At 38.5% G+C, this 13807-nt stretch overlaps 1 protein-coding gene and 1 long non-coding RNA gene across 3 annotated transcripts in view; one reads left to right on the top strand and one right to left on the bottom strand.

The window, feature by feature from the left end:
- Positions 1 to 3427, top strand: part of LOC311095130 (uncharacterized protein) — a 467684-nt gene extending 464257 nt beyond the window's left edge. Inside the window, exons 1-6 of one of the 2 annotated variants that reach the window (XM_084133486.1) lie at positions 810 to 895; positions 1229 to 1537; positions 1635 to 1985; positions 2538 to 2597; positions 2743 to 2823; positions 2935 to 3427. In XM_084133486.1, coding sequence (XP_083989612.1) covers positions 835 to 895; positions 1229 to 1537; positions 1635 to 1985; positions 2538 to 2597; positions 2743 to 2823; positions 2935 to 2990 — 918 coding nt within the window. In that variant the 5' untranslated portion in view covers positions 810 to 834 and the 3' untranslated portion in view covers positions 2991 to 3427. Of the gene's footprint in view, positions 1 to 809; positions 896 to 1228; positions 1538 to 1634; positions 1986 to 2537; positions 2648 to 2742; positions 2824 to 2934 lie in introns of those variants that run through there. The other variant, XM_084133487.1, reaches the window with a different exon arrangement.
- The window catches only part of LOC311095233, a 374729-nt gene that overhangs the window by 135272 nt on the left and 225650 nt on the right, over positions 1 to 13807 (bottom strand). The window lies entirely within an intron of this gene.

Here is a 13807-nt window from a genome sequence, read left to right as displayed (position 1 = left end):
TGTGTGTGTGTGTGTGTGTGTGTTTTCTTTAATAACTTTTCTTTTTGAATGGGAACTCGCGCCTCTTGCCCTCTTCTAAGTGTGTCTTTATTTGGACAGTTTTTCCTCGTTATTTCGAGCTGGTGTAGAATCGAGCACTTGCTTTATGAGCAATAATGAAAAATACATTTGTAGCGCTTTTTACAATACAGATTATTTCAAGCAGCTTTACAGTGATAACAGGAAAATAATGCAACAAAGTTTGTTTCCAAAAGAAAATAGCGTCACAGTCCAGCTTAAGTTCAGTGATGGTTCATTTTTGTGGTAAAAAAGTTATTAATTTAGTTCATTTATATACATAGCCGCTCTGGAGAAAACTGCGATGTCATCGTCCAGCTCAGTTCAGTTCTCATATAATGGTGTCAATGCAGGCAGATCAATATTATTGTGGAATATTAAATTAAATTCCCCCAAATAAGCAAGCCAATGGCGAAAACAGCCTTTCTTTAAGCCCAATCTTTAACCCTCCCCTCTTCCTTCCTGGATGATCAGGATTGCTTCTGAGGCGCAGGGTCCAGCATTATCTTAGGCCCAGGGTCTCTGACGCTTAGGAGGGAAGCGTTTAGACTGATGAGGCTGCTGTTGAGTGTCACTCAGAGTCAAGAACATTAAAACCCACAGAGCAAAATCCCCAGTGTTAAAATACACAGTCTATATATGTCACTATACATCAACGGATGTAAACACTCGGTTGGTCAGATGAGAGGAAGTTAATAACCACAGGAGGAGCTGATGATGTTTAAAGGAAGAGCTATAACTATATATAATGCAGAGCAAGACTGACAGAAACAGAAAATGGCTGATAAGTGTGATCTGTGTCTGCTGGGACTGATCATTCTCTCTTCACTTCTCACAGGTAAAGAAATCTGTATTTTCTCTAAAGACATTTAGTGGAATTAGTCTGGAAAGAGTTCATTTGAACATGCTCAGTTTATTCTTGCACACATTCACGTTGTGATCTCAGAGTTGTGTATTGATACACACAGATCATACTGTATTATTCCTGATACTGGACATAGTGTCACTCAAACATCTGATGATGAAGAATTATCTTCATATTAAGAGTGTGTCAGTGATTTGAACAGCTCTCTGATAAAGACTAATAGTTTATTCTGGAGAGTGTGTTGTTTGCTTTAAATGAGAAATAAAAGACTGTATTTGAATCTTCTGCTTTTTAATTGTGTTTCAGAAACCAGTGGAGATCGTGTGTTCATCAGTTCTGGTGAAAATGTCTCTCTGTCCTGTAATAAAGCTCTTTCTGACTGCAAATCAACTACATGGATCTACTCTAACAGACATTCAGTAGGAGTTGAACTGATTACTGGAGGGATAAAGAATAAAGACACAGAGAGACATGAGAGACTGAGTCTGGAGTCTGACTGCTCTCTGAACATCAAGAACGTCACAGGAGAAGATTATGGATTATACACCTGCAGACAATATGTGAATGACAGACGACAAGGACCTGTTGCTCATGTTTTGCTGTATGTTCTTCATGGTAAGTTTATGATTATGTGGTCAATTTAAAAAGGGCAGATTCTCCCTTTAAACTCAGATGATGAATGAAGAGTCTGTGATTTGTGTCTTGAGTTCAGTTTCAGTGTCTTCATCATCATCATCATCATCTTCATCATCTTCATCCTCACAGACTGAGATCAGTCCAGGCCGCTCTGTGACTCTCTCCTGTCGGTTGTATTCATATGCTAGACTCTCCTGTGATTATTGGGTCAGTTCTGAGGGAGTTGAGCTGTTGTGGGTGAATCAGGCTGGTGTTGATCTGAAGACAGACTCCAGATATCAGATATTATCATCATCAGATCAATATCACTGTATCATCACTCTGACTACAACACTCCTGAATGAAGATGACAACAGAGAGTGGAGATGTCAGCTTACTCACAGAGATCAACTCAAGACCTCAGTCAGATACACTGTCAAGTATTCAGGTGAGAAAACACTCTTTTCTGACAGATTTGTGAAAACTTCCACAGATTGGCTCTACTCTTTCTGATGGCTTCATACATTCTGGAGTTGTAAAATATTAGTGGTCAAAGTCATAAACTGCATAACACTCCTTATAATTCCCAAAATTGGCCTCCTACATGGGTCATACATGATATATTGCATAAATCAGACGAGTGTATTAAAGCCTAGTATGACCCATGTAGGAGGTCGGGTTTAGGAATTATAAGGCTTATGTCCTTCATTCAAGCTGAAGGTTTATTTGCAGAAGCTCAACTGTGTTTCACTCTCATATAAACCAGGAATAAATTATACAGTAACACAGTAATACAGTAATACAGTAATACAGTACAGTCTCTTCTCAACTACTGCCATTCTCCTCCTGACAGCTTGAGAGTGAAGTAAGAAGATAATAGATGACCGACTCGTGCACATATTCATCATTTCTGTGATGTGAAGCTCCAGTATTATGTGATGATGATGTTGTGTATATGTGGCATTATGTGTTGAACTGAACTAACAGACGTGATCCACAGATCCAGCTGATACAGCATCAGAAACTGGAGTCAGTGTGACTGCTGGATCATTATACAGAGGTACGACACGTTCATTTATACTGACAGCTTTATAACATTAAACTATCAGTCAGTCTGTAAATGCTTCATCAATAACTGTTGATAGTTGAATACCCTTGACTTCAGTCATGTACAGTTTCTCTTCTTCCTCTCATGTTTCCTGCAGTGATTGTGAGTATTGTTGGGATCGCAGTGTTTGCTGCTCCTACTGTGATTCTTCTTCAGATCATCTGTGCAAGAAGAGCTGGTGAGTTTTGAGCCGCACACAATCTGATGATTCACACTCATCTGATCTGGAACAATCTGCAATCATGATAAAAACACATACGAGAGGTCAGTCAATGCTTTTATTTTGCAGGGAGGAAGGACTCGAAGCACCCAGAGGAAATAGAGATGCCGACAATATTAGAATAAAATACTGATGAGTTTAGAGCCAATCTGCAGCAATATTTACAATAGCAAAAACTTACAGAGGATTGTTCATTGTTTTATTTTCTTCTTCTCAGAAAACAGAGAAAAAACTCTGAGCACTTATAGTGACATAATCAAGTTTAGATTCAAATGTTTTTTTTATATATAAAAAGCCAGATTTATTTTAATTTAAATGGATGTTATGGATATATTTGCCTACAGTGTTGAAAGTCATTCTCTTGCGCTTCATATGTAAACTGCTTTAAATATAATATTAATACAGTAATGGACAGACTCAGACTGTATAATCTCTCTCTGTTCTGTGTGATGGAGCTGATTTGAGGATTCTTGGATCTTGTCTGTTCATTCCTGTTTTTAGCATCTTTTTTCATTTTGAATGATTGCTATAATTTTCTTAATAAACCTCTGCAGTTGTGTTTAATAAGTCTCCTTTCCTGAGATGTTTGTTAGGAATATGTTAATTCCCCTTCATGAGCTGGTGATGTATCTGTAAGTCCACTGAAGCGAGTTGTAGTGGAGAAGCCGCTTCAATAACCGAGAGCTAGATATTGGGTCTTAAACACCTCACGACACCCTGAAGGACCCACTGAGAGGTCAGACTTGAAGCACTGTTCCTGAGATGCTCTTCTTGGTGGTTAACTGTAAGCAGCAGACAGATCCAGCAAGAGGAGAACTGAGGATTCGGAGGCTCCTCTTGCCAGTCTCAGAGCTTCAATAACCGAGAGCAGGGCCGTCTCAGTTTAGTGGCGCTTCTGAAGCCAGACTGGTTGTTGTCCAGGAGGATGTTCTGTGTGAGAAATGTAGATAGTTGGTCGAAAACGACTCGTTCAAGTGTTTTAGCAAAGTGGTCCAGAAGTTCAGGGAGGCGGAAGTTAAATCAGTGGTGCTTGAGAAATACATCCCAGATCTTCCAGAGCATTTGTAGTGTTGATAAAGGAGTCTGGATCTGATATATTTCTCAAGGCTGGAGAGAGTAAAGCAGAACGTTATAATCCATGTGTAGAAACTGTGTTCAGAGCAGATGTGTGTTGAGCCAGTGTGATTAACAGTATACGCTAGGGCTGCACGATATTGGGAAAAAATTATATTGCGATATTTTTATTTTTCTGCGATATGAAATCTAATCTAATTTTTTCTTACAAACAAAAATGGGGTAAGCACACTTACATTCTCGTTTTAAATGATTTAAACATCAGAGTATTATTTAAATTAGAGTAAATTATTTGTTTGTAACTTTAGGATATGGTTTGAATTGTTAACATTAGTTAATGTATCTAATAACTAACATGAACTTACCATGAGCAATACTTTTGTTACTGTATTTATTAATCTTTGTTTATCATAGTTTATAAAAATACAGCTGTTCATACTGTCCAACTTTTGATTTCAATAATGTAGGCTATAGCTAAATGTTGAAATTAACAATGTTGTAGAAGTGCAGTTTACTAATAGTAAATGTTAACTAATGTAGTTAAATATTATGGGTGTAACGGTTCACAAAATTCACGGTTCGGTTCGATACGATACACTTGTGTCACGGTTCGGTACGTTTTTGATAGGCTACAGCAAAAAGAAATGCCAGAGAAATTTCCTTTATTTATTTATTTATTTATTTTTTATTAAAACTAACATCATAAAGTATGATATTTTTTTACTTTGAGCAATTCTAGAGCTATAATTGACTCTTCTTAGAAGCATATAAAACAAAACAGCTCCTTGGAAAAAATGAAATGTAATATTGTAGTAGTTATAAAAAAAGGTTTATTTTAGTTCAGATTAATATTTGAGGGCAGCAATTGTATTCATAATGTCAAAATAAAACCGACGTAATGTTACTTGAAGGCATTATAGCCTACTATTCCTGCCACACTTCCATGGTTGCAGTTAGTGTTACTACAGTAAATCCATGGTGAATGTTTGATCCGTTAATAACGAAGAAATGTGAATGTTTCTCACTAGATCTCGCAGCGATGTTATTACTTCTGTGGCGAATTCAAATGCTTTCTTTATCTCTTATTAGCGCTGTGTAGTAACAGCGTCGCATGATCACGATCGGCTCGCGCTGCTTTGATCCAAACTGATAAACGGTCCTTCAACCACTCAATAACGAGCAGATTCGTTCCGCTTGCATTACGTTTGCCATTTGATGTTGGGCAATGTTGTGGTCGCGCCGGCGTCGCAACGCGCCTACAGAAATAACGAAATTTTGGTCGGCAGGAAAAATGGTCCAACAAACCGTTCGGTTTGAAAATGCGTACCGAAAACCGAACCGAAAGCCTCGTACCGAACGGTTCAATATGAATCCGCGTATCGTTACACCCCTATTAAATAGTTAAATAAATAGAACATTATTGTAGGCCTAAAGTGTTACAGATTTTTTTATACACCAATTCAGACGTGTCGTGAGTTCAGTGTTGGACAGGTCAGTTGTCAGTTATGAAAAGGTTAATAATAGTATTTAATATTTTCTTGTGTATTGTTTAGATGAGATCAGACAACATTTGAATCTGTCATGGCCATGTTACAATGAACCCCACCTATGGGGCACGCTGTCACATTAGGCCTCCACTCAGGGGTGTTTCTAGGGTTAAAAACATCCGGGGCTTGGGGTGGCTGACAAGATTACGTGAATTCATACAGACTATGATGTAGTTGTAGGCCTATATGTTAACAACATTCAAACAAACAAAAAAAAAATTGCTATATTATTCATAATTTAATATATTGCAGTCCTAGTTCATATATAGGCCTAGACTCTCACACACACACAGAACAAATGTTGAGTTTCGATGTTTTATGGGGACATTCCATAGACATAAATTTTTTACTGGACAAACTGTATATTCTAACTATTACACTGCAAAAAAAAATAAATAATAATAATAATTTTTTTCAGTCAAAATGTCTAAAATTTCTTAAATCAAGATGCATCTAGCTAAAGTTCAAGGCTGGGTTTCCCGAAACCTCCTTAACGCTACGTCGTTCTTAAGTTCCACCTTAAGCTGCACCTTATCATTAATACGTGTTTCCCGAAACGTTCGTACGCTAAGTACACCTTCTGTAAGTCACACTTTCGTAAGGTTGGTCTGGACCGCTCTTAGCTTTACCTTATCACTAGCCTAGTTTCCATCCACTTTTTGCGCTGTTATGTTATCGACAAAGTGAATATGCGATAAAAAAACATTATGAACTTTGCCGTCTCCAGACTGTTTCCATTCAATTGGCCTTTTACCGATAAGATTGTGTGCGTGATGACGTCACGAATGACGAAAGTGATTTGTCGCATATGTTTTGGTGTATCGCAAAAAAAAAGTGCCCTTGAGCCGTTTCCATACATCTTTTATTTTATTTTATTTTTTATCACAAATTCTACCTTTTGGGGTTCCAGTCAGCACACTTGATAAATGTTGCAGATATGTTTTACATGCATGCACAAACAAATGCCTTTCAATTTATGTGTGCAAAATTCAGAATAAAATGAATGTGCAGCAATTTGTACAAATAGAGAGTCTGTAGGCCTAATGTGTTGTTGCTATTAAATAAGCGCATTTAGTTTCATATTTGTTAAAATATTATAATGTTATTTTTTCATCTATGTTGATTATGAAAAGTGAACCGCACGAGTAAGATAGGATGAGCAATATCGAGAGACATAGAGCGGGTCAGACATGATTTTGACCACTTAATTAAGTTAAGTTTTGCTGAAAGACTTTTTTTAAAGTAAATTTCGTTTTGTATAAATTGTATGTTAATTTTAATATTTTTTTATCAACCAATTGCCTGTATTTAATAAATAAAAATATTTAAATATAGCAGACAACAATCATTGAGGTGCCCGTGCGGTCACTTGCATTGCTCGTGAACAGGAGCGCATCTCATCCTAACTTAACGAAACTCAGCATATGCCTCACAGACATGAAATATATCTTAAGAAAGCTTGAAATGTCTTTTTAACAATTTAAAACGAAAAGAAATAGGCTACTCTCTGGTTATGTAATCCATGATGTGCATTTCTCTCTATAGGCGCGTTCACTACCACGGAGATGGCGATCGTCAACTTCATCTTTACAGCTGTTGTTGCTGTTAAGAAACTAAAAATAATAGGCCTATAATTGTATTAAACAATACATTAAATGAAATTGTAATTGTATTAAAAAAGCAACAAAAAATCCCTGTTTAATTTTTTTTAAACCTATGCTAATTACATTAAATTCAGGTAGGCTACTGAGTTGCTGTCCTCAGTGCTGCAGAAAAGCGCTGAAACGGAGATGAAGGGGAACCCGTTGTTTTGTTTTGTTTTTGGCTTATTTTAACTGGCCCATCCAGTTTTCTTTGATTCACCTACAATCAAAATCCTGGCGCCGCTAGTGCGCACGTGATGAAAATCATGTGACACCACATTTATTTGCGTTAAAGCCCTTTTTTTCGACAAAAAGTGTTTCCAAACTAGTTTTTCGCGTCATTTAAAGTATCGGCATAGAATGTATGCGCTAAAGTTAAACGGAAAAGGATTGTGACGAAATATGCAAAAAAATATCGATAATTGCCATTTCCATCAGCTATATCGGTAAACATTTTGATGCGCTAAACCTTTTTTCGCAAAAAAACACTTGGTTGGAAACCTGGCTAGTGTTGCAGGTCTATACGAATATGATTCTGAAGTTTTAATACACCCAGACAGTGTTCAGTTAGGCTAATTCAAGTGTTTTCATGCAAAGAATAAAATTGTCATTACACTGTTTTTAGAATTTTAATTAGATTATTATAGGCCTACATAATATTATTAATTTAATAAAAGAGCGCTTTTAAAGGCCAGTGAAAGCATACTACTGCCTATTCGTGCTCTAATATTGTTTCTCATGGGCTCGTCCGCTATTTTAAACATTTACAGGGGTAAGTCGGTGATTTTAGTGCCGTCCGAATCCATAATATTTTATCAATAACATGTTTTTTTTTCTCAACCAACCCACGTAAAAATCCCTGGCCAAATTACTGTTTTTTGACAAACAGGTCGTGTGGGAATTTAATTGCCGTCTGAATCAACATCTCCGAGTTTACAAGAAGAGATTCAAAATCCACTGTTTAAATCCTTTTTGATCACTGCCGAGCACCGTACGTATGATGAAAATATGTTAAAATATGTACAATTTAAAAATATGTAGGCTAGGCTATTATCGTTTGGATTATTTTTTATAATATCCCATGAGTCCTAATAAATGCAATTTCAACTATCTCTGAAGTGCTTCTTTAATAAAGATCACCGCTTTCTCACATAAACAGCCCCTGCACGAGAGAATAGTTGATTCTCGAGTCGTCGATATCAGCGGATTCATCAGCATCGCCACGGACAGCGCCGGGTAACATCGCACATAAGAAGGCATATCTATAGCAGCTTCCTAAGGTATAGTTCGGGGAACAGGCCTAGTAATGGTATACCTTCAGTTAAGTTATACCGTAAGAGTCTTCGTAGCGCGCTAAGAGACAACGTTATCGTGAAACCCGGCCCAGCTCGCTCATTTCGCCTGGTTCTGGTTCTATACACGCGGAGTGATACAAGCGGTGAACGGTCCCAGAGCTGAGACTGCTGAAACATTCCAACACACTCGAGGACCATGCAAATATATTTATACTTATAAATTTAGCGTTTATATTTATACTCATCAACCTTGTTCCTGACGATCTGCGATTTGAATTATGGGTGTCACTGTCACTTCTGGTTTGGGGAATTTGTTCTCCCGATTTAATTTCCGATAGCCTATCCCATCAGTTTTGATTCACTGGATTTTTTATCCTCAAATCCTCACGTCTTTTTCCAGGTTTAAAATACAATTGATTATCTGTCAAAATTATGGAAATCACTTTGAAATAGTATCACGCAATGGGTATTTATAGGCCATCTGTTTTTTAACCCAAATGTCATTTTATTGGGTTATTTTTTTAAATATTCTTATTGGGTTTCTGCCTCTTCTAACATCATAAAAACATATTCTAAACAATCAAATGCTTTGTAATAGTCAGAAAAGGTGCTAAAATATAGGCTATCATTATGTCTGCATCATATAGGACTGATTATTTATATCTGTTATGACTATTTTGTCAGCATCAGCCAAACAACATGTGACCTGGAGCGCCCTCCTGTGGCGACAGGCCAGACTGAATTACCCAAAAACATCTCAGTTTCTCCCCTCTTAATCACATTTTCATATCTCCAAACTTATTGAAACACAAGGAGCTCAACTTAAAGTATGGCAATAACGGGATCACTTTCTAATGTAACTGAACACTGTTAGTTGGTGTCACTCCAGATGAATGTAAACTCAGTTATGAGGTATACAACACAAATCATGACATTGGTCATATATTTTCTTTCTTTTTGAACTACCCAAACCTTAAACATTTTATAAGCGTAGCCTGTTATGTGGTCTGTGGAGCCGGACAGGAAAACTCCTAGCGCTTTGGGAAGGTGTCGTCCGAGAGCTTGTTTCACCGTGGTCTGAAGCACACACACTGTTTCACTGACCGGCGAAGACCATCCCTGTCCAGCATTATCTGGAGTCTGCGATGGAAAGTCCACTGATTGAGGTCATTTCAGGAGGACAGTCCAGCATCTGATCCGTACGTCTTTTCCAGAGTTGTGAATTGCCCAGCTCTGCTCCTGTCTGAGAGGACACAAGTGCTGTGTGGCCTATTTCTGTACTGTAGCAAAAAAGCATCTGTTGCAATGACACTGGCTCTTTGGAGGATTTCAGAGAACGTTTAAATGTCTGCACAAAACGCTCCGCCAGGCGGACTGGGGCAGAGCGCACAGGCTTCACTCCATTCGCTTTTAGAAAAGAGCCAACTACTGACGTAAACTGTGGGCCATTGTCGCTTACCAGAGTTTCCGGTATACCATAACGACTGAATGAGCCTCTCAGTACTTGAATGGTCTTAGATGATGTTGTGGAGTCCGTCCCGTGAACTTCTGGCCATTTTGAGTGAGCATCGACAACCACCAGGAACATCCCTCAGATGGACCGGTGAAGTCGATGTGAATACTCTGCTGAGGAGCTCTGGGCCACGGCCAAGGACGTAAAGGTGAGAGGAAGGGAGATTTTAGATTTTGATGGCATGACAAGCACGTCTTAGATTTCTCTTCAATTTGAGAGTCAATACTGGGCCACCAGATGCAGCCGCGTGCTAGTAGGGGTGGGCGCTATACCGGTATGAAGGTGAATACCGGTATTATGTTGTGCCATGATATGGATTTCGCAATATCGTGGATAGCGCCGTTAGAAATTCATAAATTAAAATGTTGCAGTTATATTGTTTAGTTTAATTTGGTACTCTTTACAACTTTTAACACTACTAATGACGATACAGAATCGAGGCTGGACTAAACATTTAACATTTTTCTCTACTGTGTCCAACTCGCGTGATTCACAGGCATCAATAATCAAACACAGAGAGCACGGTAACAGTCCAAGTTAATAGAGCACAAACCACCTCCTAAACATACAACAGCAATAAAGCGAGCACATGCAACTGCAGTTTGCGAACTCGTGAGATTAATAGGCACTGCAAAAGTGAACAAGATGAGCAAACATGCAGAAAGTCATGTTGAAGAGCACGAGGAAGAATTGGTTAAAAAGAAGGGGGGCTCCTCTGTCGTCTGAAACTGGTTTGGATTCAAAATCTCTGACATAAATATGCAATTACACAAGTCCTGGCAGCAGACAAAAAGACACGGCACCTTGTACCTACGTGGCAAGACATCATGGTCCTTGAGTCAGTCACAGCAGCACTAAAGCCACTCCAGGAATTTACGGATGCCCTGTCAGGAGAAGCATACGTGAGTGTGTCCTATTTTGAAGCCTGTCATCCATCTGTTAAATACAGAGGTTTTGTATCCAAAAGAGGGTGATACCGAACTGACTCAGGAGATCAAGACTAAGGTTCTCGATTACTTGAATGACAAGTATACTGACCCAGCAACAGATGAGCTACTCACCATGGCTACCTTTCTTGACCCAAGGTTTAAGACCATGTACAAATCCACTGAGAAGCTTGAGGACATTAAGGTAAGAGCTGCCTCAGAGATAGAAAACCTTCTGGTGGAGAACACTGGCCTGGTAGAATCATCATCTCTTGCAGAGGATCAACCTGAGAGGGAGAGAGAAGCAGCCACGGCTCCAGCAGATCCACTACCATCAGCCAAGAAGCCTAAGAAGAGCCTTTAAGAAGACCAGCAGTGCATCTGCCTATGCCTCATGTTCACAGAAGCAGATCAGCGAGCAAGAGCTAAACCGCTACATTCTGGCAATGGCATGTGAGACAGATCCTTTGGAGTGGTGGCGATTTCATGGATCTAATTTCCCACGTGTGAGTTGTCTGGCAAAGAAGTACGTATGCATCCCTGCCACAAGTTCGCCCTCTGAAAGGGCATTCAGCACTGGGGGCAATGTGGTCACATGTTGCAGGGCAGCACTGAAGCCAGAAATGGTCAACAGGCTGGTGTTCCTGGCACAGAACTTGTGAAGAAGTTGATGCGATGTGTTCAAGTTCAAGTTGATACTTGATGGCTGAGGCTTGAAGTTTGATAATTAAGTTTGTATTGATGACCCTATTTTCATGTAGTAATTTTCTTTATCTCCTGTATACTTTAAATACAGTATTTTATTTAATTTTACATCATATTTATTGTGTTGCAGGTTTGCACAGTTAAAAAAAAAACAATTGCACAAAAAAAAAAAGAAAGAAGAAAGTCGTTAGTTCTAGCTGAGGCTTCAAAAGATTTGTTTGAAACAATTACAGAGTTATAACATATTTGAGTTTGTAATTACTGTATTTTCCATGTAGCAAAATACTTTCATTTTCTTCTCCTGTGTTCATTAAATATTTTATTTCAAGTTATGTAATATTTAATGTAATTCATACCGGCCTACCTCATGTTTGCACTTTTTGATAAAAACAATGGCACAATAAAAAAAGATTGTTCAGGTCTATGTCCAATGAAATCCCTCACCTTTTTCTAAGTATATAAGGTTAAAATACATATTTTGCCTGTATTTTAAGGTGTACTAAATTGTGATTCCAAATTTTTTTTTCTCATATCGCAATATAATATCGATATCGTCTGAAAAGTGAAAAATATTGTGATATGAATTTTAGCTCATATCGCCCACCCCTACGTGCTAGCGCCCAGAATACCCTAGCAACCGCCTAGCAACACAATAGCAACCACCCAGAACACCCTAGCAACCGCCTAGCAACCACCCAGAACACCTTAGCAACCCACTAGAAATACCTTAGCAACTTTTTAACTTCAAACTTTCTGGTCCAAGCTTTCTCAGGCCAACTTAAAGTTTGTCTCGATCTAGTTAAGTTAATTTCCTCGCACTCCAGAGACCAGTTCTGTTTATGTCCGTACGCAACATTGCATTTAATGGGTGAGGAATTGTAGCCAGGTTTGGAACAAATCTTGCATAATAATGAAGGCCGAACTTCTCCAGTCGCCTCCAGATTTGTCAGGTGATGACCATTTTCATCACTGATGACACAGAACTTGTTGAGTTTTGCATTTTATTCACTCGTGAAGTCTCATCAAGCACCGCTGTCACTTTGAGCAGTGTGAACTCAGCATCAGCATCTGAGGTCGTGCCATCATCACATTAACATCCACCTTATGAATTCGTCTTTCTTCATCTGATCCTTATTATTCATGAATTCACCCTAGACTCAAATGAGCCACGTATTGGGCGATACTTTCACCCTCAGCTTGATTTCGTCTGTGCGATCGGAGTCTCTGCGATCTCAGTTGGCTTGGGGGTAAAATGTGTTTGCAGTGTGCTCACAATTTTGTGTCGCCAATTTATATTATGTCTGCATCAATATGCTAATATAGTACTGCTTATAGCCTATATATTTCCTCGTAGGAACAAACACAACACACACAGAGAGTATAGTATAGGGAAAACAACATGTTCTCCGTTTTATTACTTTGTCAGCATCAGCCAAACAACATGTGACCTGGAGCGCCCTCCAGTGGCGACAGACTGAATCAACCCGAAAACATCTCAGCTACAGCTAGATAGATGGTATTTGTGTAGTTAGATGATGGTGGGGAGTGTGTAGGAGTGTTTTAAAGAGCTGTGCCGTGTAATAACGTGAAGAAGAGCTTTTCTCTGAGGATAATCCGACTCGGCTGATTCACACTCTTTCATGTGTTGTGTGTGTCAGTGTGTGTGTGTGTGTGTGTGTGTGTTGTAGTTCTGAGTTTTAAAGTTTATATGAACATGATTACTCCGTCTACGCTGGACTGGGGAAGAGCTGATTTTTCCACTTTATAAACTGATTTCTATTTGATCACGATTTCTATTGTGGAGATAACCCCTAGAGGGCAGTGCAGTGCCGGAGTTTCACTTGTGTAACACCGTTCGTGCTTGAGGGACGCAAGAGGACGACTCATTGAGCTTTACTGTTTTTATTGACCTCTGTTTGCAGAGGTGTCGCAGAAGTGATCAAAACAAATATACATTAATATAAAAAATATTATATAAACTAACATTTAACATCTCATTCACCATCACCATATTATTTACTATAATCAACTAAATCAAATGCCTTGACATTCAATTATAAATGTTGAAAGCACACCTTTCAAGCTCAAATAATTGTTCAACACAAATCATGCAAATCTTAGCATCAATTCCATCAAATAAGCTGAAACACAATAATTACATTTTACAACTTCAAAGTTGATATTTTACATCAACATCATTTAAATAGTTAATGTTCACACCAGTTGCGTCTTCAAGCTT

Source organism: Abramis brama (genome assembly GCF_963993115.1).
Source record: "Abramis brama genome assembly, chromosome: 1".
Taxonomy (NCBI): Eukaryota; Metazoa; Chordata; class Actinopteri; order Cypriniformes; family Leuciscidae; genus Abramis; species Abramis brama.
The sequence above is the reverse complement of the archived record's forward strand: the minus strand, read 5'-3'. Positions and strand labels throughout refer to the sequence as shown.